The 27,820-nt window shown below is 46.9% G+C and overlaps 14 protein-coding genes across 14 annotated transcripts; 12 read left to right on the top strand and 2 right to left on the bottom strand.

Annotated features, from left to right (window-relative positions):
• Positions 1-399: 399 nt before the first annotated feature.
• BT62DRAFT_796063 (uncharacterized protein) lies at positions 400-1,114 on the top strand. The gene has a single exon (XM_043182321.1). The coding sequence runs from the start codon at positions 567-569 to the stop codon at positions 1,026-1,028; it is 462 nt and encodes a 153-aa protein (XP_043041339.1). The 5' UTR covers positions 400-566; the 3' UTR covers positions 1,029-1,114.
• Positions 1,115-3,016, top strand: BT62DRAFT_796032 (uncharacterized protein). Its single transcript, XM_043182320.1, has 2 exons — positions 1,115-1,191; positions 1,250-3,016. Exon 2 carries the CDS (start codon positions 1,259-1,261, stop codon positions 2,918-2,920), a length of 1,662 nt encoding a protein of 553 aa, XP_043041340.1. The 5' UTR covers positions 1,115-1,191; positions 1,250-1,258; the 3' UTR covers positions 2,921-3,016.
• Positions 3,017-3,018: 2 nt separating this feature from the next.
• On the bottom strand, positions 3,019-3,683 carry BT62DRAFT_1004609 (uncharacterized protein; the record flags this gene model as incomplete). The annotated part of the gene is made up of 3 exons (XM_043177049.1): positions 3,019-3,264; positions 3,308-3,370; positions 3,429-3,683. The coding sequence occupies 3 exons, from the start codon at positions 3,681-3,683 to the stop codon at positions 3,019-3,021; spliced, it is 564 nt and encodes a 187-aa protein (XP_043041341.1).
• A 748-nt stretch (positions 3,684-4,431) lies between these two features.
• On the top strand, positions 4,432-5,794 carry BT62DRAFT_1004611 (uncharacterized protein; the record flags this gene model as incomplete). The annotated part of the gene is made up of 6 exons (XM_043177050.1): positions 4,432-4,815; positions 4,866-4,914; positions 4,966-5,052; positions 5,099-5,191; positions 5,239-5,343; positions 5,529-5,794. 6 exons carry the CDS (start codon positions 4,432-4,434, stop codon positions 5,792-5,794), a joined length of 984 nt encoding a protein of 327 aa, XP_043041342.1.
• A 183-nt stretch (positions 5,795-5,977) lies between these two features.
• Positions 5,978-6,286, top strand: BT62DRAFT_1004612 (uncharacterized protein; the record flags this gene model as incomplete). Its single annotated transcript, XM_043177051.1, has 1 exon — positions 5,978-6,286. The coding sequence occupies one exon, from the start codon at positions 5,978-5,980 to the stop codon at positions 6,284-6,286; it is 309 nt and encodes a 102-aa protein (XP_043041343.1).
• A 513-nt stretch (positions 6,287-6,799) lies between these two features.
• BT62DRAFT_796146 (uncharacterized protein) lies at positions 6,800-7,382 on the top strand. The gene is made up of 2 exons (XM_043182322.1): positions 6,800-6,900; positions 6,957-7,382. Exon 2 carries the CDS (start codon positions 7,047-7,049, stop codon positions 7,314-7,316), a length of 270 nt encoding a protein of 89 aa, XP_043041344.1. The 5' UTR covers positions 6,800-6,900; positions 6,957-7,046; the 3' UTR covers positions 7,317-7,382.
• A 625-nt stretch (positions 7,383-8,007) lies between these two features.
• On the top strand, positions 8,008-10,093 carry BT62DRAFT_1075173 (uncharacterized protein; the record flags this gene model as incomplete). Its single annotated transcript, XM_043179090.1, has 6 exons — positions 8,008-8,121; positions 8,820-8,983; positions 9,028-9,170; positions 9,215-9,340; positions 9,410-9,449; positions 9,598-10,093. The coding sequence occupies 6 exons, from the start codon at positions 8,008-8,010 to the stop codon at positions 9,917-9,919; spliced, it is 909 nt and encodes a 302-aa protein (XP_043041345.1). The 3' UTR covers positions 9,920-10,093.
• Positions 10,094-10,793: 700 nt separating this feature from the next.
• Positions 10,794-13,016, top strand: BT62DRAFT_966952 (uncharacterized protein). The gene is made up of 3 exons (XM_043188843.1): positions 10,794-11,355; positions 11,406-12,529; positions 12,586-13,016. Exons 1-3 carry the CDS (start codon positions 10,840-10,842, stop codon positions 12,854-12,856), a joined length of 1,911 nt encoding a protein of 636 aa, XP_043041346.1. The 5' UTR covers positions 10,794-10,839; the 3' UTR covers positions 12,857-13,016.
• A 79-nt stretch (positions 13,017-13,095) lies between these two features.
• Positions 13,096-13,992, bottom strand: BT62DRAFT_1075175 (uncharacterized protein; the record flags this gene model as incomplete). The annotated part of the gene is made up of 5 exons (XM_043179091.1): positions 13,096-13,533; positions 13,572-13,684; positions 13,762-13,793; positions 13,845-13,866; positions 13,926-13,992. 5 exons carry the CDS (start codon positions 13,990-13,992, stop codon positions 13,096-13,098), a joined length of 672 nt encoding a protein of 223 aa, XP_043041347.1.
• Positions 13,993-14,507: 515 nt separating this feature from the next.
• On the top strand, positions 14,508-15,030 carry BT62DRAFT_1004617 (uncharacterized protein; the record flags this gene model as incomplete). Its single annotated transcript, XM_043177052.1, has 2 exons — positions 14,508-14,767; positions 14,817-15,030. 2 exons carry the CDS (start codon positions 14,508-14,510, stop codon positions 15,028-15,030), a joined length of 474 nt encoding a protein of 157 aa, XP_043041348.1.
• A 1,088-nt stretch (positions 15,031-16,118) lies between these two features.
• On the top strand, positions 16,119-16,747 carry BT62DRAFT_1004618 (uncharacterized protein; the record flags this gene model as incomplete). The annotated part of the gene is made up of 4 exons (XM_043177053.1): positions 16,119-16,256; positions 16,319-16,490; positions 16,543-16,548; positions 16,608-16,747. The coding sequence occupies 4 exons, from the start codon at positions 16,119-16,121 to the stop codon at positions 16,745-16,747; spliced, it is 456 nt and encodes a 151-aa protein (XP_043041349.1).
• A 1,207-nt stretch (positions 16,748-17,954) lies between these two features.
• Positions 17,955-18,545, top strand: BT62DRAFT_1075176 (uncharacterized protein; the record flags this gene model as incomplete). The annotated part of the gene is made up of 3 exons (XM_043179092.1): positions 17,955-18,115; positions 18,164-18,375; positions 18,424-18,545. Coding segments are annotated over exons 2-3 (288 nt in total), but the record flags the coding sequence as incomplete, so codon positions are not given.
• Positions 18,546-18,596: 51 nt separating this feature from the next.
• Positions 18,597-19,952, top strand: BT62DRAFT_993424 (uncharacterized protein; the record flags this gene model as incomplete). The annotated part of the gene is made up of 5 exons (XM_043190405.1): positions 18,597-18,984; positions 19,038-19,058; positions 19,571-19,656; positions 19,780-19,830; positions 19,863-19,952. The coding sequence occupies exons 1-5, from the start codon at positions 18,855-18,857 to the stop codon at positions 19,950-19,952; spliced, it is 378 nt and encodes a 125-aa protein (XP_043041351.1). The 5' UTR covers positions 18,597-18,854.
• Positions 19,953-21,336: 1,384 nt separating this feature from the next.
• BT62DRAFT_1075177 (uncharacterized protein) lies at positions 21,337-23,723 on the top strand (the record flags this gene model as incomplete). The annotated part of the gene is made up of 9 exons (XM_043179093.1): positions 21,337-21,469; positions 21,527-21,610; positions 22,002-22,085; positions 22,140-22,192; positions 22,252-22,318; positions 22,372-22,415; positions 22,492-22,690; positions 22,743-23,117; positions 23,174-23,723. The coding sequence occupies 9 exons, from the start codon at positions 21,337-21,339 to the stop codon at positions 23,665-23,667; spliced, it is 1,533 nt and encodes a 510-aa protein (XP_043041352.1). The 3' UTR covers positions 23,668-23,723.
• Between the last annotated feature and the right edge of the window lie 4,097 nt (positions 23,724-27,820).

Raw genomic sequence — 27,820 nt, forward strand, 5'->3', positions numbered from 1 at the left:
CTTTTTATCCGACGTGGATTGAAATACGGCTGTAGCGGGCAACTGGTTGGTGGAGCGTACGGCCATGAGAGGCGAACGAAAGTAACCGCGGAGGAAGGAAACGATAATGAAAGAGAGGAACAGATGCAGCGATGTTGAACGGTCCTGTCTTGTTCTCTGCTCTGTCATCAGGGCAATACTCGGGGCCAGCAGCAGCTCAATAACTAAGGCCGAATGGAGCACGTTTATCATAGTTTAGGTTTTACGTTGTCTGTTGATTACTTTTTGTTTCCTTGTCTGTTCAATTGATCACTTATATCTCACCACTCATAGAGGAGTATGTGGGTATTTTCACCGCACTCCTAGACGGTCTGATGATTCTACACAGACCCTGATCAGCACCTCTGGATATAGAGGCGGGACGCGCAAGGGATTGGATCTCACAATAAGTGGCATCACTCCCACTGAATCGCGTTATTTTCCTTCTTCAAGTTCGCATCCTGACGCTTACGGTGGCGTTCACAGCTCAGTGGGGTGGAAAGAATCCCAGAATTGGTCGAGAATCACTGGGCGAACGAAAAACCTGCATGTTCCTTTGCCCATCCCCAAACACAAATACGAGACTCCACATATACGAATCCCCCCGCATCGGCCTCGATCCCTCCCATCCTGGCACCACAGCTTCTCCTACTCACCCTCGAGTAGAATTCATTTCCCAGCCTTACAGGTACTTTGTTCATCCCGAGAGGTTGACGGCAAATGGGCGAGCACAGACACTGCTCGGTGTTCTTCCTCAGAAGGAGCTCTCCGGACTAAAAGGCAAGACCGTGAACGCGTATCTGGCAGAATATCAGGCCGGTATGGATAGAAAGGCTAAGCTGGAGGAATTCGTGGGTGCACGCGGGAAAGGCGTCTCATCGTCTCCGACAAAGTACATGAAATTGATGGGCTGTATTGAATCCCTGAAAGCTGGCAGGTCTGCAGCTGGTGATGGTAATGGAGCCCTGGCCTCGGTACCGATCATGATCACTGCCGTACCGGCAAGTTGACCCCCCTGAAGCACGCCAATTTCCGTTCCGATACTCTCCCTCTGACTACGGTGCAGCGACACGGTATTTCGTATATCTCTCAATCTTGGACAACCCCCACCTTCATTTTCTCATAATATCCACCTTGCATTTCACTTTAGCTTCCATCTTTCACAACCTAGAGGTGAGGCCAAATTTTTTATGGGCATCGCGACGTCTGCTAAATTGCTTTCTCTTTACAGCCAATCAAGATGCCGGTGCAGTGCGAACAATGCTCCAATCGTGTCTTGCCGAACTCGAGCACGGTAATATATCGCTGCGACAAAGAGTTCGCCTCCCCTCTTTTCCTGCCCACCCTTCTACGGAGCAACGATCTTCCGTCTTCCTCAGATATTCTCTCTCTCAAGGCACGCCAAGCTGAGGTCCGCGCCTCGCTTGCTGAACTGGATGTCGCCATTGCAAAGCTAGAGGCTGAGCGCACTCGAATCCAGGAGATATCGTCCCAATACGACACCGTGCTTTCCCCCACCCGCCGTGTTCCCCTCGAGATCCTCACGGACATCTTTATCTATGCGGTCGAGTCGAACCCCTCATTTTATAACACCTTCGACCTAGCGACAGAGCCCTGGTCGTTGAGCCATGTCTGCCGCACCTGGAGAGTCGCCGCCCTCAATTTCTGTCCCAGGATCTGGAATAGCATGAGTATCCACACTCCCATGCTGGGCGAGATGGTGAAGAGAGACTATTCATCAATGCTCAGTACGGCGCTAGACCGGGCCAACCACAAGTCCGAAGGCTACGTCTTCCATCTCTCCGTTTCCGAGAGCACGGAGGCAGACGAGGCAGTCGCGAACGGCGTTCTGGACCTCCTTCTGCAGAGATCACGCAGTTGGGAAGACGCCCGATTGTCCATCCCGCTGACGATGTTGCCTATGCTCTCTGCAGCCACCGGCAAGCTAGACACTTTGACATGCTGCCACATTTACCTTGCAGACATCTGGCCGCAGGCTCGTGATATGGAGATTGACTTCTTATCCGCTGCTCCTAACCTCAAGGAGGTTGTACTCAAAGGGTTTGGAGAGGGTCCACTGCTACGCTTGCAAACATCCCAGTTGATGGAGTTTGCTGATGACAGACAAGTCGGCCGTCAAGACATCCAGGATAATTTCCTCAGTATCATCCAAAACGCCCCCAATCTTGTCATATTCGGTACTAACTACAGGAAAGAGGGAGTAATCCTACCCGTGCAGCCACGAATCATCCATCCCAGGATACACAGATTCACTGCCTGCGAAGACGCACTCCTGCAGAGCGTGGAATTTCCAGGGCTGCGATCTTTCGAACTTGCTCCCAGTCCAGGAACGTTTACTAGCCCTCGAGATTCGCTTTCTGGTTTACATACCCTCATCGCAAATTCTCACTGCTCGTTACAACATCTGAAGATCACAAACACGTTTCTCGACGAGTTTGTCGTTCCAATTCTCGAGATGACCCCGCGACTCAAACAACTGCAGTTCAGTTTGGGCTTCTGGGTCCAAGGTAATGACAGCGTTATCAAAGATATCGTCTTGCGTATGGGACAGTCGACGCCTAATAAGCAGGGCTTGCCGCTGTTCAGTTTTCTACCAACGCTGAGCTTCCTGGGGGTGACGATAAGTGACATGATGAATGAAGAGATTGATTTCGTGGACGACGACTTTGTGGCAATGATAAAGGCGAGGCGAGATCTGTCGCCTAAACGCGTCAGGCTATCGAAGGTGGCGTTGAAGGCGGTTACTCCCAGTGCGAAGTTCAAGAAGCTGTCAGACGAGGGAATTCGGGTCTTGAAGGATTGCAAGGCGAAGGGTGTTGACATTGATATTAAGGCAGCAGCAGCCAGTGGTCAGGGCGACAAGTATATCTGTTACGTGTAATGGGCGGGAGATATCATTAGAGTGACACTTGGTGTATTCATAATAATTCGTGGTCCTCAGGTTCGTACGCAATATTATTATAACGATGTCACTGTCTATTAAACCTGGGGTCGATCTCGAGCTTTAAAGGTATCAGCCAGCCACTCAATCATCAACGGCGTCAACACGCTTAACCTTTCTTCCTTCAGAACAAAGTCAAGTATCGGTGCAACGTACATGCCGTCCTTCTCTACGACAAATCTAATGTCTCGATGGAACATCCTCAAGCGTTTCTCATAAAAGAGTCTAGTACACTCTTCCAAGAAATCCCATTCTCCTACCATGATGAGGGTACGACCGATGGTCTAAAAGAGGCGAGGCGAACTCTTTGTGGCAGTGGCATATTACCGTGCTGGAGTTCGGCAAGACACGATTGGAGCATTGTTCGCACTGCGCTGGAATCTTGATTGGCTGTAAAGAGAAAGCAATTTAGCAGACGTCGCGATGCCCATAAAAAATTTGGCCTCACCTCTAGGTTGTGAAAGATGGAAGCTAAAGTGAAAGGCAAAGTGGATATTATGAGAAAATGAAGGTGGGGGTTATCCAAGATTGAGAGATATACGGAATAGCGTGTCACTGCACCGCAGTCAGAGGGAGAGTATCGGAACGGAAATTGGCGTGGTTCAGGGGGTCTACTTGCCGGTACGGCAGTGATCATGATCGGTACAGGGCACAGGGCTCGATAGTACATGTCGGCTCGAGGAGCGCGCCTTGCCATAAGCATTCGACTTTGTTAGATAATGGTATGGTATACTGCCCGGGGGTTGGACAAAGTCACAAGCGTCTTTTTTAATCGCTGGCATGACCGAAGGAAAATCGGCAGTATCATTTCTGACCGCGTTTTCAAAGAGTATTTCGGCCTCATTACCAGTAGAGACGGTCCAGCCCCATTACCACAGAGTTAAGAGCTGAAAATCGTGCAACGCACGTAAGAGCACACTGTCATGTTCGTCCTCACCGAGACTTAAACTTGTAAGAAGATAGTGTGATGGGGTAGCGCCTATACTTCCATCGATCAAGGAAACGTCAAGCACTTTATACGGTATGTCGCCCGGCGGTCCAATTTGTACAGAATCTGCTGCAGGATGAAGGAGAGTCCTGGATTCCTCTGCGACATAATAAACACCAGCCAGGAATTGGTTGACAGCGGTCTGTATGTATTCAAGGACGCCTGCCGGGCGAAAGTGAGATTGACGGCACGCTCTCTGAAGGATACCAGTGTTCGCATGAGGGAACGATCTGCCAGGCTGAGCACTCCAAGGAGATATGATATATTAGCAGCATGGATGTGATTCCTAAGGAGTGTGAGAGTTAATATAGTGGTACAAGTTCAGAAATACATACACTCTTGTGACCAAGTACAGTTGTTGTCAGTCTCCAAAAGTTCAGCAGATCTGTCTATGTCCTACAGATATTCGCCAATATCATAAGGAGAAAAGAATTAAGAAATACCTGTGACGGGCTTTCATGTCATGCTAGAAACCTCAGGAATTCCGTGCCTGCAGTTGACTCGGCTTTTGCCGGCCGGACTCAGTTCGGAAACGGCCCCCGAAGGCCAACCATCATTCTCTCACCTTCTCCATGTCCCATTCGACGGTTTCCCCCAGAGTTGCTTCAGAAAATATTGCGGCCGCACTTGCTATGTTGGTTTTAATTTTTGCTCTGCAGCCAACCAAGAAGAGACCAAGACTTCACAGCGCGAGAAACCCATCTTTGCATACTCAAAGAAGATCTTGTGTCAACTGAATGCGACGCGCGAGGGCGGTGTCGGTATTACCGCAGAACGTAGTTGTGTGCATGTTCGCGGATACTGGGGGCTCTTGCAGTGTAGGGCACGACAGGATCGTGCACAAGGAGTGCGCATATCTGCTATTTCACCTTTATCTTCATTTTCACCTTGTAACAGCTCCATTTCACTTCATCGGCTCCCTTGCTAGACCTCTTTACTCTGGAAGGTGCGTCCAACCATTCCAAAGATGTTCTCGAGTTCTTATATACAAGCACAGGCGCAGGCTCGAGACGCCAATTCGAACTCCACTCTGCACCATCTGACGCGCTAGAAACCGCCATTAACCACCATTTTGTCTCCGCCTGTTAGCAATGGGCATTCTTCTTCATGTCTTCAGGCGCGTCCTTTAGCTGGACTGCGCTACAGGAGGGTCAAGGACGTACGGAGTAATTCTGTTGTCAGTATCGGGGCGGAGACGGAGCACTCGTGTTTGGTATCCATCGGTTCGTATTTCTAAGACTTGTAGATCCCATCTTCATTTCCGTCCTAGATTTATATTTCCCTGCCGCTCTGAGCCGCCAAACCACGAACAGTCGCCAAAGCGGGAAAACGAGGCCATTAATTCGCAAGAAAGAAGGGAGTATTACGTCCGAATGTCATCATTAAAGACTTCCATTTTCTTCGAGAATGATCATTTGAGGCGACGATTCATCATCATCAAGTTGTTCATAACGTTAGCCTCTCTGTGGAGATCTCTGAAGAGGTGAGCTAATGAAACACTTGCTGAGAACGATGTTAACTGACTGCTGTCTTCTGGACTTTCATCTCGGCTTTATTTAGCTGCCCCGGTTTTCTCATCTGACACACGTCATGACCACTACGGTGCATACTTCATACGAAAATGGTATTCATCTGTGAATTGTGGTCTGCGTTCCCTGCGAGCCTCCGATATCACCTTGCGCTATACCGTACACGTCAACCCTCCGTCTAGAGCCAACCTCCCATTCCTCGTCTACCGATATCTTGTCTCTAAGAAAACGTACATAGAGCGGACATCGCTAACGTATTGTCCGACCTCGTTCACGAGTTCCTCCATCAGACGATAGATCGTATAGGAGATCAAGCGCCTGCCACTTCATGGACGTTACAGATCACCTCGAGGCGATAGGATCGCGGCATATCCGAGAGCGCTTCTCTGCTGGACCCGCTTTATGATGACAGCACGAGAAGGATGAGAAAACGCCTTGGATGACTTCTGTTTAGAAGGCTGGACATGATGCAGACGAATCATGCCGAGTCTGTGGCTTGACGAAATGTTTCTAGTCATGGTCGGTACTCTTTCATTCCCGAGCGATGCAAACAGCAGGGGGTGTATGTGTTCTTTCGCGTGGAAAGAAGACTTCTGTCTGTCCGCGCTGAAAACACTCACTTCCGACAATCTCATGAATGGCAATGGATTCCGCTACCGGAACTCGCCCTGCGTGTTGGACGCTTCGCTAAAGCCCACCTTCGGAGAGCATGGTCCGCTCTTCGCAGATATTTATAGGCCAGTAAATCTTTCATTCTGCATGTACCTCCCGCATCACCCTTGGATATGAACCTCTCCACCGATTTCAAGAAGTTTCATCTCGGCTGAATTGTTATCGCCATCCTGAAACGCCATGAATGAAAAGGAGAAACCATCCATGAGTCAATAGCCTCCTATGGCTTGATCCCGAATCTGCCGGCACCATTTACTCGTTTGCCAACGGGAAACCGCCCATGCGACATATATGCTCCCTGCCGCGCTTGGTGGTCATACAGTGAGTCATAATTTATGACGATGTTAAACTTCCTGCTCACAACACTTCTTAATAGCTCCTTACTGAGAACGCCGGTCTATCATTCATAGAGGGTATTTTATATGGCGTACTGTCATTCGGTCGATCTGGCGCACGATGGACGGTTTTTCTTGTTTACATCCCCCGGACCTTCCCAGCGTAGGAGTATCGATATCACAGGTCAGCGCCTAGGAGCTGTAGTGAGCTCTTAATAGAAGGACGGTCCGTCGGTACACATGATTGATTCTCAAAAGAAAGCCTATCCAACCCAATGACGACGAGCCACGTTTTGCAGACCTGAAAGTCAGTCTAGCACGCCTATAATCTCCACGGTGAACGATACTCGTGGGGCCGAGCGGGCCCACGTAGTGATATCAGTAATAGTTCCGTACGTCAGTAGGCCTCTTTTCTTTCTTGCCAGAAAGATACTGATAGTTTTTCTTTCCAGGTTGAAGAACCTTGTCGCAGCTCACTGTTATAGGGCCCGGTTGGTCGCAACCGTTCCGCAGACCTCATCTGAGCGTATCAGAAGCATATAATGTTGACTTTGCTCTTCCAAACCAAACCAAATCGCCCCGCTTCCCAACCCCAACCAATCTTCGCAAAGAGCCCAGATGCTGGACCTGTTTGCGACCTTCTTCGGCTTGATCCACAGCCCAACCTGCGACGCATCGTGGAGGAGATTCGGGATATTGAGGATACGCCGTTGCCTGCCATGACGTCCGTTGGTAGGGGAAGCATCTGTTGGTTCGTGATTTTTTGGTATCATTTTGTGATTGCTGGCTCACTTTTTTTTTTTTTGTGTTGACCAGGGAACCTCGCTTTCTTGGTGAGGGCTAACCATTTCGGGCTTGTGTCATCTCTAGCTTGGGTACCTTGAGCATCGTCCAGTATTCAGTTCGGGCGATGGCCGGTTGGATCGTTCTTGGTTCTCATCTATCTTCGACGGCATCTGTCGGTTTTTGCATCCGGGGAAGTCATGTGTGGTGTATTTCGCTGTTTCGTGGTGGAGTTCGTTGGTACGGGTGAGGATATGCACGGCACCTCCCGCTTGCAGCGCAATGTTGACTGTGACTGCAGGACACCGATGATGGGCAGTACTTCCCACTCCCCACGGGTTGTTTGGTTAATATGTACTTCGACCAAATGTTCCATCACATGGAAACTATTGTGCCGTTGTGGAAGGAATTCATGGACGTGCTCACAAGGACATCATATAAGCCGCATGGAAATTCTTGGAACGACCAGCGCAACCCGCCGTATCACCATCTCAGCCCGCCGTATAGCCATTTTGGAGGCGCTGTCTCTCGGCCATGCCCTTAGCGCTGCCACAGCGTTAACCGGTTCGGAGTGTGATTGAGTCCCCCCCCCAAATCGCGGGGAACTGTTTCCTCGCCGATAATTCGTATTCATACTGCCGCTTTCTCTCAGTCAGTAAACATAGGATCTCGGGTGGTGCTCGTTAGCGGGTATAAGATCATACTGGCTGGACAAAACCCATGAGTGGCGCTGTTTTGGTCATGGATTTCCAGTTCCGCGCAAGGGATTGCGCTCCCCGGCGGGATAGTCTGGCGGCGCCACTTGGCACTAAATATTCCATGAGAACATCTTCCGTTCGCATATCACCTGGGCTGTATTCATCGTTATGTCATGACTCACTGTAGCAATGACGATATTCATTCATCTTTTGCCGATCTGGAGATCTCCTTCTCTATCACAATTTGTATGGTTTGCCACATGGTGGTCTCTTTGGCATGGCCTGATTCTGATCGACCAAAAGCCTAAGCGACCTCAAGGCAACAGTCTGATATATGATCAATGGGTCACTTTAGATGTTTTCAACTAGGATTTTTTTCCGGTTGATCAAGGGCTCTTCTTGCGGTCCAACTTGGACGCTCTGTCTACGACCGGCTGGGACATCTCGAGATGAAAGGATTCATTTAACGCGGCGCGCTTATCTGATCATCTACCAGTCACGGGCCGCTCGCTGGTAGGCAGCTATTTCGGGTGGAAGTGACGAAAACTTGGGGATAAGCAGGCATCGACAACTTTTATTTTTGAACAGCAGAAAATATGCCGGCTTTACTAGTAAGGGAACCAGACTCTTTTGTTACGATCAAGACTCTGGATCTCTTAGTCCAAGTATTCTGTTTGGATTATTATAACTGGTTCGAATTACTCGCCTGCTATGAGCACAGGCTTAGTAGGTCCCTCAGCCGGCGCGCGATGTCAAGATGACGAAAGCTTGACATACCTTTAGAACGCTAGGTAGGTTCTTTGATGTCATACCGGACTCAATACAGCTTTCCAGTCATCTACGCCGCTTATCGGGTCTCATTTTTGTAATTTGCATTGCACGGTGCCTCGCGTTGCTAGGCTTCGCCAGGTCTCGATTTGGGGTCTCGGTCTAGCAATTTCCGTCGTGTCATGTTTCCGCGAAGAAGTATCTGACATCTACGCGACTGTTGCGCCTTTGTAACTTCGAATCTCAGTGAGTAGATCTTCCGGTTTGTACGCAGACATGACATCCCATCCTTCTCGCCCTTGAATCAGGAACGAACCGAGCCTCGAGGCGCTTGTGAGCGCGAATCACGGCAGCCGTTGGGGCTTGGACTTATTCTTTTTGATTACAGATGTTCGGATCTTTTGATTCGAAACCCCAGTCAGTCTTGTGGGGGGTCTCGAGCTATTTATTCAGCGTCACAGTTCAATACATCTTACAAATGTTTGAACCCTTGAATCCGAAGCTTGACGCTATCATCAGTGCCTTGATATTCTCAGGCTTCCTCCCGTTCCTCTTTACAGTTTTCACCCGGATAGCAGGGTCAAACCGTACGCACACCTGAAAGCAGTGTCAGGAGTTCCTTATTCTCGGTCCCTACTCTACGCTTTCCGGTTTAGCACACAACCCCGTCTTTTTATTTAACACCAATTGCATCCGGTTCGTCATTAAATCGGAATTCTCACCACCAAATTTCCAGGACTTTGCGCTTCTAAATCCGCGACATCTGAACCGCCAGAACTACTAGCTCGATACTCATTGACTATAAACGGCCTCCTCAAAGATCCTGCTGATACTTATCTATTAGGCGATCTAACACGTTTTGGGGGGCCTTTTCGCTTTACTCCTTGGCGTTATTGTGTGCCTTATCGGATGCAGAGGCCATGCGCCGCCAGACTGCCATATGTTTGCATCCCATCTCGAGCACTTCTTTCCGACCTGGCTCATCCTCTATCATCCTATCCCCTGCAAAGAGGCTTCCTCACGATGACTCTTGTGCGATTTATTGCCAAATTTTGGAAGATCCGAATTCACTCGCCCTTTCTGAAATTATGGTGCGGCGAATTCTCATCAGTCTTCTACTGGTCTCCTTCCTTCGCAGGCCGGAAGCCGCAGAAGAGGACCTCTAATGGGCCTATAATACAGAAATTGACTTCTGTCGTTATTTGATCACTGGCGCTTTTGCTGTGTGTTGTGATGACTGTGTGTTCATGCTAATTCTAGTCATGTATTGAGATTCTGCGCTCCCGTCTCAGAGATAACGAAGAATTGTATAAGACCCGCCGGATGTATTTTCATTGACCTAAATTCACGAATCGTGTGCAGTCCTCCGGCAATGAATGCGTGAAAACGGAAAATTCGCTTCAGGGATCTCGGATCGTACATAGATGCGGAGATGCAAATTTATTTCTATTCAATTTAAGATCAAGGGTTAATCCTAAATCTTTTGAAACACCGTAGGTCTTTCATAGCCTCTTATACCCAGCTCTGTAGGGTTTTGCGTGCATCGCACTGGGTATCTTCACCCAATTTTGAAGAAAATCAAGAGGAAAAGAAAAATCTAGAAAGCTCTTTGTTACACGACAAATCCGCATTATTTTTCAGCGTTGAGGTCGTGTTAATTTCTCGATGGCGTCAGATGAGTGTTGAATAGCGGCTAGCTGGAAATGCACAGGAGAAAAATTGTACTTCATACATACGCATATACTGCAAGTAGTACACGTTCAAATAGAGTATTATATAACAAGAAACGCAAAGGAAGAGGAGCAAGGAGATGGTAGATATAGAAATCCAATACACATGGCTGTACACGCTGAGAAACAACTCAAAAAGATGTGAATCATGCTATATAAATGTGGGTTTGTATCAAAGAACAGTTTTGAGGGAAAAGCAAGCTGCGAGAAATGGCACGAAGACTGGTGGAAAAACAGAACTGGAGTGTGGCGGTGTGACGGAATCCACGTGACCCCAATGTTTGTGACAGTTCGCGTTTTTGCAAGTTCGTCTCAACCACCGTTACACGCTATTACCACCGCTCTGCCAGCCTAGAATGTTCGCTGATGATCTCGAAAATGGGTTTCGAGGCATGTTCTCAAAGGCCAAACTTGCTGAAGCGATCGTCAAAGATCACAGTCGTCGACAGATTCAGCAGGACTCGGAGCGGAAAACCTTCCCAAAGCTTCCACGCCAGGAACATCAGGATGTTCGGAAGCGCGGCGTTATAAGGGAGTGGCCTAGGGACCCGAAAGGCCCTCTCATGAAAGCCACGCCTCCTGGTAAAGTGGCAGGCAATAACCAGCCTTTGTGGGGTGCCACTGTACTCGATTTTTTCCGTACGATGCGTATGCCGGATTGTCCATATCTCTCCACGATTTCTACTGGGAGCAAGCTCTGCGCATGGATGAAAGAGATTGGAGAGCTCGGGCATGCGAAAGACGAGATTGCTTGGGCTGAGCGGGAAGCGGAACCTGAGGAGCTATTCCCGTGCGACATGGCATTGATACTCAGGGATGATGACCATAGACCACCGATTGTTCAAGAACTGCTTGACAAAAATTTTACAACCGTACGTCAAAAAACCATTATCTTTACAATAAACTAAGTAATGTTTCCTAGAAAGAAGGCAGAATTTCGGCGCAGCGCTACTTGAAATTCCAAAACCGTCTGCCGCTTCATTTGCTTCCAGAGAAATTAATCGTTCATGACCCGGATGATACTCTGCATGTTCATACTAGGTACGAGCGACCTCCCGAAAAACGTTCTACTCCTCGTATCTACAAGCTCCATCTCACCCAAGAAACTCGAGACTCCATCACCAAGGAACGAGAAAGACTCGCTGCGGCTGATAAAGCCGAGCCCAAGCAAGGCAAAATGTACACCACTGCTTCGAAGAACATCATGACTGGCAAGGTAAAGGAAGGTACGGTTATCGAACCGATTTTCGCGGTGCCCCCTCCTGCTCCACCCACGCCTCTTTCGACTCCCGAAGCTCACCTGTACATCAATTCCTCCGACTGTCTTGGTGAAGGCAACCACTCGTATGTCTACCGTGTCGGGTGGGAGATCCCCCGCAGCCTGGTAATGGAGCCGTACGTCTGTCGAGCATGCATCCCGCAGGCGCTCTTCGACAAGCTCAGAGAGGAAGAACCCGAGGCGAAGATCGATGAGACTGAACCTCTTGACCATCAGATCGAGGACTTGATGAGAACCATCGCTGTCAAGCATGGGAGGCAAGGAAAGATGTGGATCGAGGAATGGGCAAAGCCTGACGAGGAGCTTGAGATTGTAGATGACACGGGTGGACGACGGAAGGTTCTCTTCACTAGAGGTGGTGGTGAATCCCGCACCTTTTACGAAGGTACCGCTCTCCAGCTCCCTATCGATGTCAAGTGGACGGCACCCGGGAATTTCTGTCAGCACGAAGAGATCCGTAACCGAGCCCCGATGACATTCAAAGTCAGCGTTGGAGCCAAGCTTTCTATCAAGGGCGACGGCCATCTCGAGCATGAGGCGAGGAACTATCAAAAGTTCCCCGAGCATTTCTTCCAGCACTGGAGTGGGTACAACGTTATTGAACCTCTTCACGCACCTACGCCTGCACTTGCAGTTGTGCCCCAGTTTTATGGTTATTATGTTCCGGAGGAGGGTGAAGCGGAAGATGGGGAATACCTGAGTCCAATTTTGCTCATGGAAGATTGCGGTGTGCCTGTTAATGTTGACGAGCTGGACCTGGATGACCGGTACGTTTCTTCCAAAGTATTTTTGGTGTACCTTAGCTAAATGATGCTTGGTTCAGCCACGAGTGCGTTTCTTTACTCTTCCGCATGCACTGCGAGGGGTGGCTGCATAACTCGTTCTTCCCGAGGAATATCCTCATGCAGCATGGCGACATGAGCGATTGGCCGATCTGCCGGAAGAAGGAAGACCGGCGCTTCCGTCTCATAGATTTTGGGCGATCGCAGTATTTTCCGCTGGGGGAGACCAGGGGAAACTTTGGGACTTCGAGAGCCGTAGAAGAGAGGGACTGCCAACAGATGTTTAAGATTATTAATCATCGTTGGGATTGAGTTTGTGCTGGCTTTCGTTGTTGTATTTTGTAGTTATCGTAGTTGTCACGCATAAAGTTTTCGAGTTGCTGTATTCTCAATAGGTTTCAACGTACACTTTCAGCTTTCTCCAATTGTACTTTCCTTTACGGTGGTTTACAATCAAATCCCTTATCTTCAGAGGCACAAATAACACCTAGCATCCATATACATAACATTATGATGATCTTTGTGACTCCTTCATGGTATCAACCAACCACTCAATCATCAATTGGTGTCAACTCGCTCAACCGCTTCTCCCTCGCTATAAAATCAAATATCGGCGTACCGTGGATCCTATCCTTCTCTACCAGAAACCTAACGTAGAGCCGCTCACCACCGTCCCGAAGAAAATCCCGTTCCCCCACTGTGGACAAGGATACGCCCGATAGTTTTTCACAAAGGCTTGAGCCACTGCTCTGGCAGCTGCCAAAACCTCCACTTACGCAATGTCGTCTGGAGGGACATTCCTGATGAGAGAACTCCACCGGGATAACATCGCGCTCCGGTGTCGGGGCGCCAGGAGCAGCATAGGAGCCTTCGCGTCCTATGTAGGTCCGACAAACGGCGGAAAGGAGGAGTAAACCGCGGAAGTGCGTATCTGAGCTGACTGGAGCTGCTTCGACTGAGGGTAGGGGATGGAGTATGTGCGAGAGGGGCTGGGGCGCGTGATTTGCCCGGGCCCCTGCAGAGTCACGCCACCGATGATGATGTTCTCCGGTGCGACACCTCCCGCTATGAGGTGCATAACGGCGTCCGTTGCTTCGCGTAATTGGATTTGGTTAGGGAAAGTGGCATTGGGGACAAGATCTGCGATTAATAACAGAAGAATATAAGTAAGATCTCAGTCGGGCACCGCGAGTGTGAAACGGCTATATTGAAGTCACTGTACCTAATAACAGAAGCATATAAGTGAGATCTACGAACGAGGGTGAGTAATATAATAGCAAGCACGGTAAGATATACGTACCTCAGCCGGGCGCGTGAAACGACTGAGGAGTAAAGACAGGAGGTGTATATATAAAAGGAAGTAAGAACGAATGGCGCGTACAAAATGAGCCTCGGTGGAAGACGGCTCTCCTGGTTGCGTTACATGCAGCTAATATCGGTATCGCCATCACTGCATACTGCGCCTATGAACTTCTAGCCAGGTACTGGCTGGGCACATCGCGTTGCTGATGGAGAGTATCCGTATCGTATACCCTCTGACATTCCTTTAGAGCAAAAAACAATTCGTCCAATCAAAGAGATTCTCTCTGCCGTGTCTGCCACAGGCTACCATTGGATGCACTGAATTCGACTATCAGCACAGCACGGCACCCGTCTCCGAGCTGCTTTCAAAACCCCATTCGCCGACAAGAATCAAGTGGCGCCAATTGACAGCGGTTTGAGTCTGGGCTCGGGGGTCTCTCCATCCAATCAGAGTATATCGCATCCGGCATGGCGAAATGTATACTTCTATTGGGTCGCCATTCTGTGCTCTCTTATTGGCTGGTCCGACCTCTCATTGGCTAGAGCGTCGTAGATGGTCTTCATCAACTACGATATGTTCTAGGAGCTGTGCGCGGTCCAGCCGACTACATTACTGGGTACTTAAGAGAAATATCATGGAAAGTAATTTTCCCAATTTTCGATGCCTCGCTTCCAGATTCGAGACTTTGATATCCAAATTCTTTTCTTCCTTGCCTCCATTCTCAGTCGCAATGCCGCTATATCTGCCTTTCTTCTTCTCATTCTTCTGACCCGCACCATCGTATGGCCTATAGTAGCACCCTTGATGCCGAGTGCACGTCTCGCAGAGCTTGAATCAGCACTAAAAGCGACCTACCCACTGCTCGAAATGCAAGATAATATATCTCATCCCACTTACAATTCCCGCATCCGCCTGAAAGGGTGAGTATTCTGGCTTGCTTTGTACGCCGGTTTTCAGCCCAATTGTCAGTTTTGAGAGGGAGGTCCTCAGACTTTTCAAGATGCGCCTAAATATACAACGTCGATTGATTCTTGGCGGGTACTCCTGGAAGGAATACTTTTGTGACATGTGGAGTATCTGGCGCGGGGCTCAAGCTTGTCGAGAGAGGGTCGATGTATTTCGAGTCGAATTGGAGGCCAGGGTTCTACATTCTCGAGTCGCTTATTTGACACTCTCGAGTTAGATGGCTATTGTGGAAGACTCGGAGGGCAGGTATATGGATATTCTCCGTCGTTATGGAATGGGCGAGGCAACAACATCAACCATAGTTCCCATGAAGCTCCATCATCCCTATCAGGCTGTATAACATTACCTCCTTACTGCGGGCAATGACACTGGGGGCTGAACAATGAGAGCAGCTTATGTTAAGGACCAAAACGCGCTGGTCAAATGACTAACTCTAGACGTATTTGCAGATTTACTACTAGTGAACCCGTTATCCTATACAGTGTTGAAAAATGCGACCAAGAAATCATTGGAGGGGATAGCAAGAATCTGGAACGACGAAGAAAGCGCCATGTTAGAATCTGATACATCTGTTGTTACCTCTGCAGTCGGCCGTTAATGCCACCGAATCCCGATGAGGCTTTAATACAAAGCCCCCCACTTCCTGCAGTGTAACGCTATTTTTAGGGGTCGCGCTGATGGCTGCCTGGACTGTCCAAGCTATGCTCCCTTGGATGCACCTAGGTTCACCCAGACACGTCGGACCCAACGCCTTCTGAATGATGTAACTTCGGCTGCGCTTCTACTATTCTCTGCGGACATGAGATCTAGCCATGGAGGATATGGTTTGTATCCATCGTGACCTAAACATATTCGCAATATAAACCACCTTCAGACTCCGTCGACATCATGCTGCTCGTCCAGCAACTTCTACTGTAAAGTCGCGACTCTTTCGGAGCCTAGTACTACAACAATCGACATATGGGATGCAGTCCTCCAGGTGGGCTACATCGTACTGTGTATTCAAACAATATACACCCATAACACTTCTGTGGGAGGAAAAATGCCTAAGCATTGATGTGTGAGAGAACAAAGAACGATGGAAGTGACGTACCCAGTTAAGCGCCACCAAAACAGATGCAAGGATATCTCCCAGGGTAACATGGCTATCAGCCTCGATGCCAGGCAGACGATAGAAAGGTTTAAATTATCATCAAGACCGTATGCGCAGCTGAAAAGGTCTGACTACCGAGCTTCATCGATATCCTTCTACAATTAGCACTCGAATCGAAAAGACAGAATGATGTTGAAGTTCCTCTTTCATCGATGATTGAGCATGTCGCTGCCGACCTGCGATCGTGTGAAAAAGCAAGAAATGCAAGCTTGGCTGTCACGGTCAGAATGAATGTACCAGCCACAATCAAAATCTTGTTGAGATACACGTACTGCACTCTCCGTGAGCACGTGTGTGGCGAACGGCGGGCTTACAGCGACGTACTCATGCCGTTCTTCGCCTATGTAAACAGTCAACCAATGCAGACAAGGATCGTGCTGTGGAACGGGATCCCTTCGGTGAACTCCTACGGAACAGAACATATCACCACCTGGTGCAAATGCCGAATATCCGGCACACAGATTCTGACGACTCTGCCCGGGCTTTGGATGGGGACCGGCCTTCGCATGTGACGGAGTCTGTAGGTATGTTACATTCACCTGTTACGAGATTCAGTCAGTTAATGCTCACGAAAAGAGAAAGGTATGTGCTCACAAGAATCTCGCACCGTCAATTCCTCCCGGCGCTCCAATCTGCACTAGATACACAACACTTCATTATTCTCTGGGTTGAAACCACATCCCATGTTGCATCGGATAAGGGCAAAGATGTTCGCAGAGCCAAGGTTGGGGAGACAGATATCTGGAAATCCCCTACCACCAAATCTGCACCAACGTTTTAGGGATCTGAACGAAGCTTTATATCCTAACCCCTTCAGAGCTTCATCCACAGTCAACACAACAGTACTGAATGAACAGACATATAACGCATACCAGCTCGACGCTCGTGGTCCACTATGCCCCCACCCCTGGATACGCGAGTTCTCGACATCATACTTCCTTTGACATCATCAACTTGGGGAGCACCTAGATCAATGTAAAATTGACTCGGCTTCAAACGGCAGTGAATGTATAAGGCAACTCACATAGCCGTAAGAGAAGCTTAGGTTTCTGGCAAATGCCTAACGTGTGGGCGAAAAGAAGATTTCTTGCATAACTGATGTCGTTGGGTCATGGCAGAAATTATTCATGACTAGTCAGAAACATACATTGAAGTTGAATCGCTTCTAGTGTTGACAATTGGCCGTAATATAGTACGGGGTATATCCTCTTCATTGAACGGGGTAAGAAGCATATTCGAGGGTAGTCATCCTGCCTTGAAATCAGTATGAGATCACATATATGCACCCAAATATGTACGTGCGGTCATTTTCACTGCTAAAAGTCAAATACCTGTAAGTATGCGTATATAACAGGAGGAAACAGATGGAGACATACGCGAGGATAGTCCATTAGCATGGGCTGCTGGCAACCGTATGGTAGGCGTCGCCTCATGGTTCAATCTTTCATCCGGTTCTCTATCTTGACCGTTGTATTCGTATATCACATCCGATAAACGCCCTGACAACAGCAATTGAGTAACAGATCGTCGATGATACGTGCAGAGTTGAAAAGGTCTAGGGCTAGGATGAGGATAGGTTTGACTCTACGAACTGACTGCCATACCAGCGAATGCACAACATGAAATCTCTGGCATAGCTAGTAACCAGCGTGGCTATCGCCGTCTTTACAGGACCTAAAGAATATAAAACTTAATCATTTTCAAGCAGCAACACATATATGGAGGCTCGCATCGTCTTCGAGGATCGACGGGTAGCGTATAGCCCATGGATCGAAGGGGATTTCTTCTTGAGCTGGCCTTGTCGAGTTGTCAGAGATTTCATGGCAGCATTTTGGAAAAATAGGTCCGGCTGAAAAGAAGGAATCGAATGATGTCGACAGCGTGAGAAGATGATGATGGTAGTAGAAGGGAAAGGCGCGTCTTTTGTTTGCTTCAGTTTCAGTTTGTTCGGTGGGCCGGGCCAATGGTATTTCTCATCCCCCCTGCTTCAACAATCATTCAGTCCCAACGCTGCTGACATCCTAGTCTCAAAATATATCTTCAAGAATTCATGGATCGCGATATATCTCATATTTTATCCATGAAATCCACTGAGCTCCAGCGCGATACTTTATCTGGATCAATACTTTCCCTACTTATCTCCTCCTTGGTAAGTTCAAATCTCCTTCTCGTAAAATATTTATTCAACTCCTCATAGGAACAAATCAACATCTCGCGCCAGTCACAAGGGCAAATCTGCAGCGATGGATGAAGGAACTCGACCCCATCTTCTGGGACCCATTTATCCTCTCCCCCGTAACACTAACTTCGTACAGTGTCATGTCTTATGGTATAGTCCCAATGTTTCGGAAGTCCTGTCGTTGTCAATAGAACCCCTACCTTCTGGAGACTACGGGTGGTTCTTCCCCAGTCTGTCTGCTTCGCACCATACCGGACTGATACTCATTACGATTCCAGATGGAGGCTCAAGTATCCCGTCACTGCGACACCTCCCAGATATGTGTTCGTTCACCACCATGCAGCGCGAAGATATCCAAAACGAGATACCAGGTGCACGGCTCAGCGATCCTTGTACATTGGTATGAATATCCATGGCTTCTTTCCCCCATTTTCAATGAGCATCTTGAGCAGTTATACATCCCTCCTCTAATCTAACAATAGGTCTTGGAACCCGATAAAAATTCATGCAAACCAGGTCCAGGGCAACTATCGCATCATAATCTTCCGCCACATGAGATCAGCCTGACACCTCCTCCTTCCACCCACCCACATCTCTCCCCCCACGGAATCCAGAAAGTTTAAAATTCCTCGAGGGGCATTTCCACAGCTCTCTACGAGCGAACACCCTTCATGGCGATGAGCATGACCCAGGCGCGATCCAAGATCTGATGTCCGAGCTAGGCGTCGGCGGGAAGGATGGGGACGATGAGATGGTTCCGTTGTCGGATCCACGATGGAAGACCGTGGTCGGTAAATTGATCCCAGAGAAGGTCATACGAGATAGATTAGCAGATGCAAGTGATGTCTAATCCCTGGTTTCGAAATGGAAATTTATTTTGTCCCCCATGCAGCCTCCGGCTGGAAGATGAAAGGTAGGTTTGCCCTATCACCTTTATTTAGGCTGCCGTGATGCTACAAGTCGTCCCACGGGAAAGATGTCGTTATAGAGTGACAAGATATCTTGTCTTGACTACGCACAGGATCCTATACTTCGGTTGAATCTAAAAAGGAAGACTTCTAATTTCTTCCACCTTCTCGATAAGCATGTTGATTCTCCTCTGACAAGGAAATTTTAACCACGTGGAAGTTGGACTGCTTCTCTCGCTCAATTGCTCGCCGAATGGTATAAAATGTCTCGGGAGAAGGTTTCGATCACCCAGGAATGGCCTACACATTCCTGCCTGATGTTCCACATAGTTTCGACCCACAAATCAAAGCAGACACTTCTCGAATCTCTTGTCTCTGTACACTTTTTTTTCTTATGTCTGGGATATCTACTTTCCGGACGAATCCCACCCAGACCCACGCCGTATCTGATACAGACGATAAGGTAGCGTGCACTACTCTCACGGGTTTCTTGCCCTCATTTCATGTGAGCTTGCAGTCCGTGTCATTCCTGTCGTTTTCCTCATAATCAATGGCCTCGCCATGGATAATGGCGATTTTATCAATGTGCTTATTGCCACCCCAGTATGTGATCTGATTGACATTGCATTCATGGTATGGAACGGAATATGGCTACATACGGTTGATATATAGTAGGCTCCTTTCAAGGAGTGTATTCAAGGATTGAGCGATGCGATTGCCACATAGTCGGCCAATAACTGGGCCGCATTCAGTCAGAAGGGGTGCTTGGATGGCATTGTCAGCGTAAAAGCTCACATTATATCTCCTAGAGTCTATATAACTTTGTCTTCTTTTTGACGAGCTTTAGGGCAACACAAGAGGAAGTGAAGAGACACTACGAGACTCAGGAATTGAACTGAGAGGAAAAAAACAACAACAACATCTATTGATAATAAAGAAATACTGTAGCCTCTACAATAGGGTGGTACAGTACGTTTCTCTTTTCCGGTTTGTATGACTTGGGGAACTGAGTCCTGCCAGAATCAATAGCTGTCTGCCATTATTGGTGTAGAGGTGATTAGGAAGGAAATCAGAGCCTACTAGAAAATATCGGTTCTCACAGTTTCTTTCTTGAAGTGAAATAGTTGCATCAACGGTGCGCATTCGACATGACGAATTCTGGTGATCGGCGCAACGCAAAATGACACGTCTCGGTATCTCCGATTTCGTCAATGACGTCAAATTTAGCATTTTCGAGTCTTCTGTGACACTTCCTTAGATCCATGGAGGAGGTACCGCTGATACCCACGGCCCGAGACCCGTTCACGGCACCAGGGAATTTCATTTTTCTGCACCTCCTTCTTTAACTCTCACAACCACGCGTTTTTCTCTTTTACTTCGATCTTCGCGACGAATTATTGCTGAGCTATTCCAAATAAACTGTGTGTCAGCCTCTTCTACATGCAGATCGTCAACTGGACCGGTTTCACTCAAAATTGATATGAGACTTCTTGGCACGAGAAGAACTTGTATATTTCATCTCTGAAAGCAAAATCTGGGTGGGCTCTCCTGCCTACATCTCTTTGAATTATCCGCTTTACCTTCGGTTCTCCAGCATGCCTCCATATCAATATTTGAGTCCTGGGTATTAACCGCCATGTCAAGAGGAGTATCGACGTTGCGTCGCTGATGGAACGCAGATCCCTGCCACCGTAAAGGTCGCAATTCCCTCATCGAAAGCCCATGGTGTCAGTTTTGAATGCTTCTCTTACCGAGATTGTCACATAAATGTGATCGCTTTCTTCGAAAAGCAAACGCTGAAATGTAGAGAGGGATATTATAACACTATATATGACCTAGTGAGCTCCACTGGTGCAAATACTGGTACGATAAGTGGGGCTCGTTGTCGTCACTTTCATTTGGCGCATGCTGTGAACCATTGGGTAAATTATATCTGTTAATATTGACTATCAATGTCGACAACAGTGTTAAGTTGTTTCTCGTTATTCTCTGTTTAGTGTCGTTCGTAAAATCAGCTCCAATGGACTGGAAGTTTTCAAGTCTTCCTCTTCAATTATTCTGTTCCACTGGACTACAGTTTTCCTTCCTCTGGTTGTCAGTGCCATTTTCCCCGTGAGGCACATATTTGCAAGAGCATGGTGAAGAACTTGCAAACTTGGGTACCACGACCTCATGGTTACAGTCGAATATCTGGGGACTGGCTACAACTCACCCTCGCATGGCAATGCATCACACACCTCAAATGGCTAGGAGAGTAGGCAAGCCAACTGGGCATCTGTATCTATGTCTTCTCAGAGCAAAATTGTTGCCCCATTTCCTCACGGAGGAAACGTTGATAGGAAGAGAGTTTCCTCGACTGGGAATAGACATGAAAGGTTCATATTTCCGCCACAGTGGGTTGCATACATGCTCTCCTGTGCGTGTTCCGTGGAAACATTCCTCCTGTCAGTGAATTGACAACTATATCATGCAGCTCGTTCTCGTGTCCAACTAATGTTCTGCCGCCATGCTTCAATTCGTCGTCTCATATCCGATACAAACGGACGTGAAGCTATGGGTCGGTTTCTCGTTATGCATTGCTTCGATATCATAACCGTTTACTCGGCGACGACTTACATTCAAAGACTATAAGGCGCTTATCTTTTGCGGCACTTCCACACCATCATGATTCGCCTTCTTTTGTTCGGCTTCTACAAGTATCGAATGATACCTACTTTTTATGGGATCGACACTACAATGAAAGGAGTTTTGCTAACTCCGAGTCCTCTTCACGTACATCAAGCGCGCCTAAAGCTGGACTGTGATGTATGTTTCAGATCGATGGACCAGCGTCTAACCAGAGGCAATACTTCATGGCACCATATAGCGCTCTTGCTATGGCGTAAAAGGACCATTAGGACTTCCAGTAGACGTCCACATATTTCACTGATGGTGTTCTTTAACGCCAGCACCAAATAAGTGCATTTGGATTGCGGCGACTGTTCTACAATCGAGCTGGATAACGATATCGAGCATCTACTCCGTTCCCGTTTGTGCACGCTCGAGGGGTTTCAGCACATAAAGAAAAGAGTTCACGGGCATACTAGATTTCCACATATTCTTCTGGCGCTACGCAGTAGCCCAGACTACAATCCCTGATGTAAACAAACCACACGTATACCACGACTTTCACTAACAATGGACTTTTCACATATAAAGAGGCTCGCCTCTACTTTGGTATTCGTTGCTTGGTTCACTCAACATGTCTCGGTACTGCACTTTTCTGGTACGCGTCTGTTCCTCATTATCTGACAACTTCTAACGTTCCATGTTGACCAGAGGAACATGTCATTCTTACTCCTCTCTGCACTAATCTATGGCTCGTGTTCGCCATGTGATTCTCCTGCTCAGGCAGGGCAACCTGGCGACAGCCAACGAACCATATTCAACATCCTCTAGAGCTCTCTGGCCACCATCTTTGCTTGTATTTGGATCGCCATCCATCCAAATGTCCCAGGGCCGCACTTGATGAAGAGAGGGTGGTTCTTCACCTCGGTTCTTCGTCGTACGGAATTGATGATCGTCACCATTTTCGCACCGGAGGTCATAACCATATGGGCATTACGCCAATACTTCGCAGCACGGAGCATTCGTAGGCGTGAGTACCTCCACCTCGTTCTACTCAAAGTCGGACTAACCATGACTCCTAGTCTCTTCCAAGATGACCCTGACACACGGCTTCCTCGTCTCCATGGGCGTGTTTGTATACTCGGACGAAAGTCCAGTTACCCGTCAAAATCTAGAAGACGACCCCCGTCTGGTAGACCTACTAAGCGAAATAGACAAAAAGGAAATCGATGACCGCAGCAAGGGCGATGGCCTCTCTAAAGGACTCGCCATCCTCCAAGCCACTTGGTTCATATTACAATGTGCTGCCCGAATAGCTCGCAACCTCCCCATCACCATCCTCGAAACAGTAGCCATCGGCTACGCCGTTTTCACCGTCATCAACTATTGGGCATGGTGGCATACGCCACTCCAAGCCGGTCTACCTTCACCATCTATCCTAGACTCCCGACCACAACGTCCTATGAAATTATCCCACAAAAACTAAATACAGATTATCTCTTAGATTGGACAGACTTCCGCCTGTTGAGCACGTTCTTCGGAGGAGATGTCATCGAACACGTTGCTGGTCCATCTAAGGAAGAGGGCGCTCCTCGTCTTTGGTCAGGACATCCGAACAACGACACACTGTTCTACGTCGTTACAGGCGGTGCGCTTCTCGGTACCCTCTTTGGGGCTGTTCATTGCGCTGCCTGGCGCTCACACTTTGCGACGTCAATCGAGAAAAACATCTGGCGGGTGTCGTCGCTCTACATTGCATTCATTCCTATACCTATCATTGTTACGACATTCACGGCTGAAAAATTGGCGGCTTACTTTGGGTTTACCGAACGCGACCAGGATAACCCCTGGTTTGGTGGTGCGTATCGACTCCTTTGGATCTTGTTCTATATGGTATATATCGTGGCCAGAGGGTTTTTGCTTCTCGAGCCGTTTCTTGCGATGAGGTCTCTCCCTCCCGGTGCATTTGTAAATATTGAATGGATCGACTTCCTTCCACATATATAAGAGATATTTTCCTCTTACTCTTACTTTAGTTAGATTCGCTAGAATTTCATATACACTGTCATATACGCGATAGTGTAGAGATGCTTTGCATTTTTTTCTCAATGAATTTTTCTTCGATCAGTATCGATTATGGCTTGTATTTCTTGTCTCCCGTCATTTCTACTTTGGAATGGAGCTACAATTCTGGAAGGAATTGAGAAGAGGATGTATCCTAATGCTCAGTAAACAATGATACAGTATAAAGTACTTGGATGTCACAATGAACCCAATATATTGATCTCTTTAATAGTAGTGTTGATGATCACTGAGATAGTTTCAAGGTTAGCTCTGCAGGAGTAGATGTAAAGTATGAAAAAACAACAAAACCTCAGGAAGTCCATGCATCAAGTCATACCTTTAGCCCATTTGTGGTGTTCACACACAGTTGAAAAAGAAAAAGGTATTTTGTTCTTGGTTGCACCAAAAGGCAAACAATCAAAACCCTACTACAACACATGTTTGATTCAGTGAGGAATAGAAAATGAGGATCAAGGAGACTCATGATCTCATTCCCAAGTCCAAGTTGAATGAGGCTGCTCAATGACATATGACTGGGGATTTGGTTCAGGATGGCAATGGTGACTAGAAGAGAGATTTGAGAGAAGGAACTCATATGTGATGAATATATATTTTGCTTTCCAAGCTCCTTTGACAGATTCTGTGGCAGCAGTTGGGATAGACCATGAGAAGGTGATGTTGAGCTAATTCCATCTCATCAAAGTTTATAGTGCAGAAGTCATCCTGGAAGAGATATAGGTTGAATATTTCATAGTGACTATGAACTGAGCATATATATGTATGGCAGGTAAGTGTAGTTTTAGCACTATAGCAAATTTTGAATCCCTTGGATTATCTGAAAGTACTGTAACTCAGTCTACAAGTTGCACTTGCAAATGCTTGGAAACATGATTCAAGATCTGTCCTGATAGTAAAGGTAAAATACATATATATGAGGTGTAACACACATCCTATGGACCTCCACTCCACAAACCAGCTTCATTGTTTTCATGTGATGAAGGAATACTGAGTGTTTCTCTTTTCTCCAAGTTCATCATTTTCTGTGGACACCCACAGAATACTAATAATTTTATTTCTTATTTCAAACTACATTTCATTTATGATTTTATTTTCAATCCAATTCTGAAATGGTAGTGAAGAGATTATGTGCCAGAATCCATCAGTCTCTGACTTGGACTAGCTACTTAGTATAAAAGCTGTAGAATACATTTCACTATCTCAGTTTGAATATAAACTTGGTTCAGTCCAATAACTCCTTGATCCTTCAGTCAATACTCTTATCTATGGACCTCTAACTCTATTAGACTTCTCTTTCCTCCTTTGTCTTACTCCATGGACTTCCATTGATATGCAGGCAACATGTCCAGCCCTATAATTTGCAAATTCTGCATAACACACTAGAATATGCTAGTAACTGAGGATCATTAGCCAGTAGAGGACTATGGCTGAGGCTCTGAGCTGATAGTCATGCTAGTCACTAATACTAAGTTGAAATTGGACTTTGTAAAAATAACATGGCCTAAGAATAAAAATCCTAAGTCAGGTTTGAACTTAGAAAAGTTCTGCATCACACCTTGGAAAATACTAAGTCCAAGTTGGATTTAGAAATGGTACCTCAAATGAGGCCAATTCTACATGCCACTAAGACAAGCATATTCTAAGACAGCTAGGGGTATAATACCATAGCCAGTTGTGGAGTATTGAGTAAAGATAGCATCATCCAGGAGCAGTAAGAAGAGAGACCCAATGATCTGTGGCTAGCACTATGAGTTTTGACTCAAATGTCTAAGTCAGAATTTCCTAGGTATCAGGTGACCTAAGGGACTTAGAATTGAGAGGAATAGAGTGGATAGGACCAGTTGACCGGGCCTGACCGGGCCTGATCGATCAAGCTACTAAGAATAACTCAGACGATTAAAACTTTGAGTAGACAGAAAGGAGTTAGGTACCCACAGGCACTGTAGGCTTAAAATAAAGCTGTGCGGTGGCCAGGTGGGTCTGGGCAAGCCTAGGGGAGTCCAGGAGTGCCGCCATTCTGGAATAATGGCATGATTCCGCTTTAAACAGGAGAAATATTATTCTGAATGCTTTATTTATAGATTCTGTACCTGTTGTTGGTGTATAAAAGAAGGGAATGGGAGGAAAATAGCAAGCAAGCAACCCACCCCTGTGTTCAGGCCTTCTATCCCACTGTAGCTAGTCCCTGGGACAACAGATTTTGAGTTCTGCTTCGACTTAGTGATTTATTTAAGTTGCTTTGTCACTTAGAGAGGATTGGATTGGAATAATAACTGTATTTTGGGTTTTGGATTAATTTGGGTTCCAAACTATAAGGGTTTTGGCATCAGAATACAAGTTCTTCGGTTTTGAGGACTGCTAGCCAGCTAAGAGTGCAGCTAGTCAAGCCTAAGTGCTTGATAGACTTAGTATTTGGGTTTTGGAGTTCCTTGGGTTTCAGAATATTCTAAGTTGATTTGGAACACAATTTTTCATTGATTCTAAGTCCTAATTATACTTAAACATTGCTATAAACTGCTCTCATGAGTATTGCATCTTTGAAAGCAAGATAGAGTTGAATAACTGTCTTTATTGACTGTTTCTTTGATTTTACTTAAGACTGCAAGAGCACTGAAGAGGATCTGAGTGCATGCAAGGTGAAAACAGATACAGCAGAGCATTATCCACTGACCACACTCACACCAACACACACACAAAACTCTTAGTTCATGGGGGGATTATAATATGATAACAGTAGTAATCAACAAATATAATTGTCTTCTTCAATGAATCCACAGCATGCAAACAGTAATAGCACATGTACAACAGTCCTAGATCTCTCTAAGTCTCAAAGCTTTTCGTTTTATCAGAACAAGAGGTGGCAACAGGTGTTGCCAGGCCTCAAGGCAATAGGTACTGCAGCTCAATACAATATGTCAAAACACTCCCACAAAACCCTCAAAATATCCTAAGCACAGCTCAGATCACCTCAAAATCCCTAACACACACAATACATGACTCAAAGCTTTGTGCTCTATGCAAAAACCAATCACAAACACATCCACAAGTGCCAAAGAGCACAGATCTCTGTTCACAAGTTTCCAAACCAATCATAGACCCACAGGATTCAAACCTATGTGATCTAGAGACACAAAACATAATAAACACCATCTGACAGACCAAAGGGTTTGAACCTCTGCCACCTGTAGTGCTGCACATCACAAATACCTCAAAAACTCAAGATGATGCCCTTCAGACACCACTCTCTTATTCTCAGATTAGAGCACAATCCAAAACCTCTTATCAAATTGGGCTCAAGTCCTTCATGAGCTTTGATGCCTCACTTAGTTCTCACAGCTCTCTCAATGATATCCAATAATCAGTTTATTCTCTCATCTGAAGTTACAAACACAAACCCAGAGCTAGGGTGCAATTTCTGTGCCCAATACACTGCAACTGTGGGGGTCAGAAACTTGTATTCTATTCATACAATGCAGTATTTAAATACTCTACTATGGTATCTTCAAAGTGTGGGACTCCATGCCAGATCCCACAGGTATTATTCACATGCATATCACAGTTGCCATGCTTATTCTCTTCCAGGCCAGGACTGTGCAATGTTTCCTCACTAGCTGGCCTTGGCTAGCTGGCCTAGCCAGATCTGCTCACTTTCTTATTTCCCTGGTGACACATCCCTGACAGCAGTAAACTGTTCCAGACCCCCAGAGTTATCTCCCATGTCTGGAGTCAGCCACAATGGTTATGTTCTCTTTTCCAGTGTCTTGACATTCCCTCCAGCTCACAAAATGCACTGTTTCTGGCCTGACATGCACCAATTAACTCACCCAATATGGTATGTGTCATACCTCAGTATGATGCAGAGTCCCTCTCTGTGTCAAGTGTGCTAAGGCACTGTAAGTATGCATGTGAGTCTCTGAGCCATACATGTGCTATTCATCTCTGAGGGTAGTATTCCTCTATCTATTCCTTTGTTGCCATCATTTCATTTCTCTGTTCAACATCCAGTTATTCAGATACCTTTCTTTGGGTCTCAGTTCTCTGTTCTAAGGTGTGTCCCATCAGTGCATCAATGGCTGTG

This window comes from Guyanagaster necrorhizus, assembly GCF_019112545.1.
Source record: "Guyanagaster necrorhizus MCA 3950 unplaced genomic scaffold BT62scaffold_9, whole genome shotgun sequence".
NCBI lineage: Eukaryota > Fungi > Basidiomycota > Agaricomycetes > Agaricales > Physalacriaceae > Guyanagaster > Guyanagaster necrorhizus.

What these genes read in the sequence shown, in the direction of transcription:
- BT62DRAFT_796146 (XM_043182322.1), top strand. Translation starts at nt 7,047, where the DNA reads ATGTTGACTTTGCTCTTCCAAACCAAACCAAATCGCCCCGCTTCCCAA.
- BT62DRAFT_796063 (XM_043182321.1), top strand. Translation starts at nt 567, where the DNA reads ATGTTCCTTTGCCCATCCCCAAACACAAATACGAGACTCCACATATAC.
- BT62DRAFT_796032 (XM_043182320.1), top strand. Translation starts at nt 1,259, where the DNA reads ATGCCGGTGCAGTGCGAACAATGCTCCAATCGTGTCTTGCCGAACTCG.
- BT62DRAFT_966952 (XM_043188843.1), top strand. Translation starts at nt 10,840, where the DNA reads ATGTTCGCTGATGATCTCGAAAATGGGTTTCGAGGCATGTTCTCAAAG. An exon ending in TTGACAAAAATTTTACAACC is followed by an intron (nt 11,356 to 11,405) that starts GTACGTCAAAAA and finishes AATGTTTCCTAG; the next exon opens with AAAGAAGGCAGAATTTCGGC. An exon ending in GAGCTGGACCTGGATGACCG is followed by an intron (nt 12,530 to 12,585) that starts GTACGTTTCTTC and finishes TGCTTGGTTCAG; the next exon opens with CCACGAGTGCGTTTCTTTAC.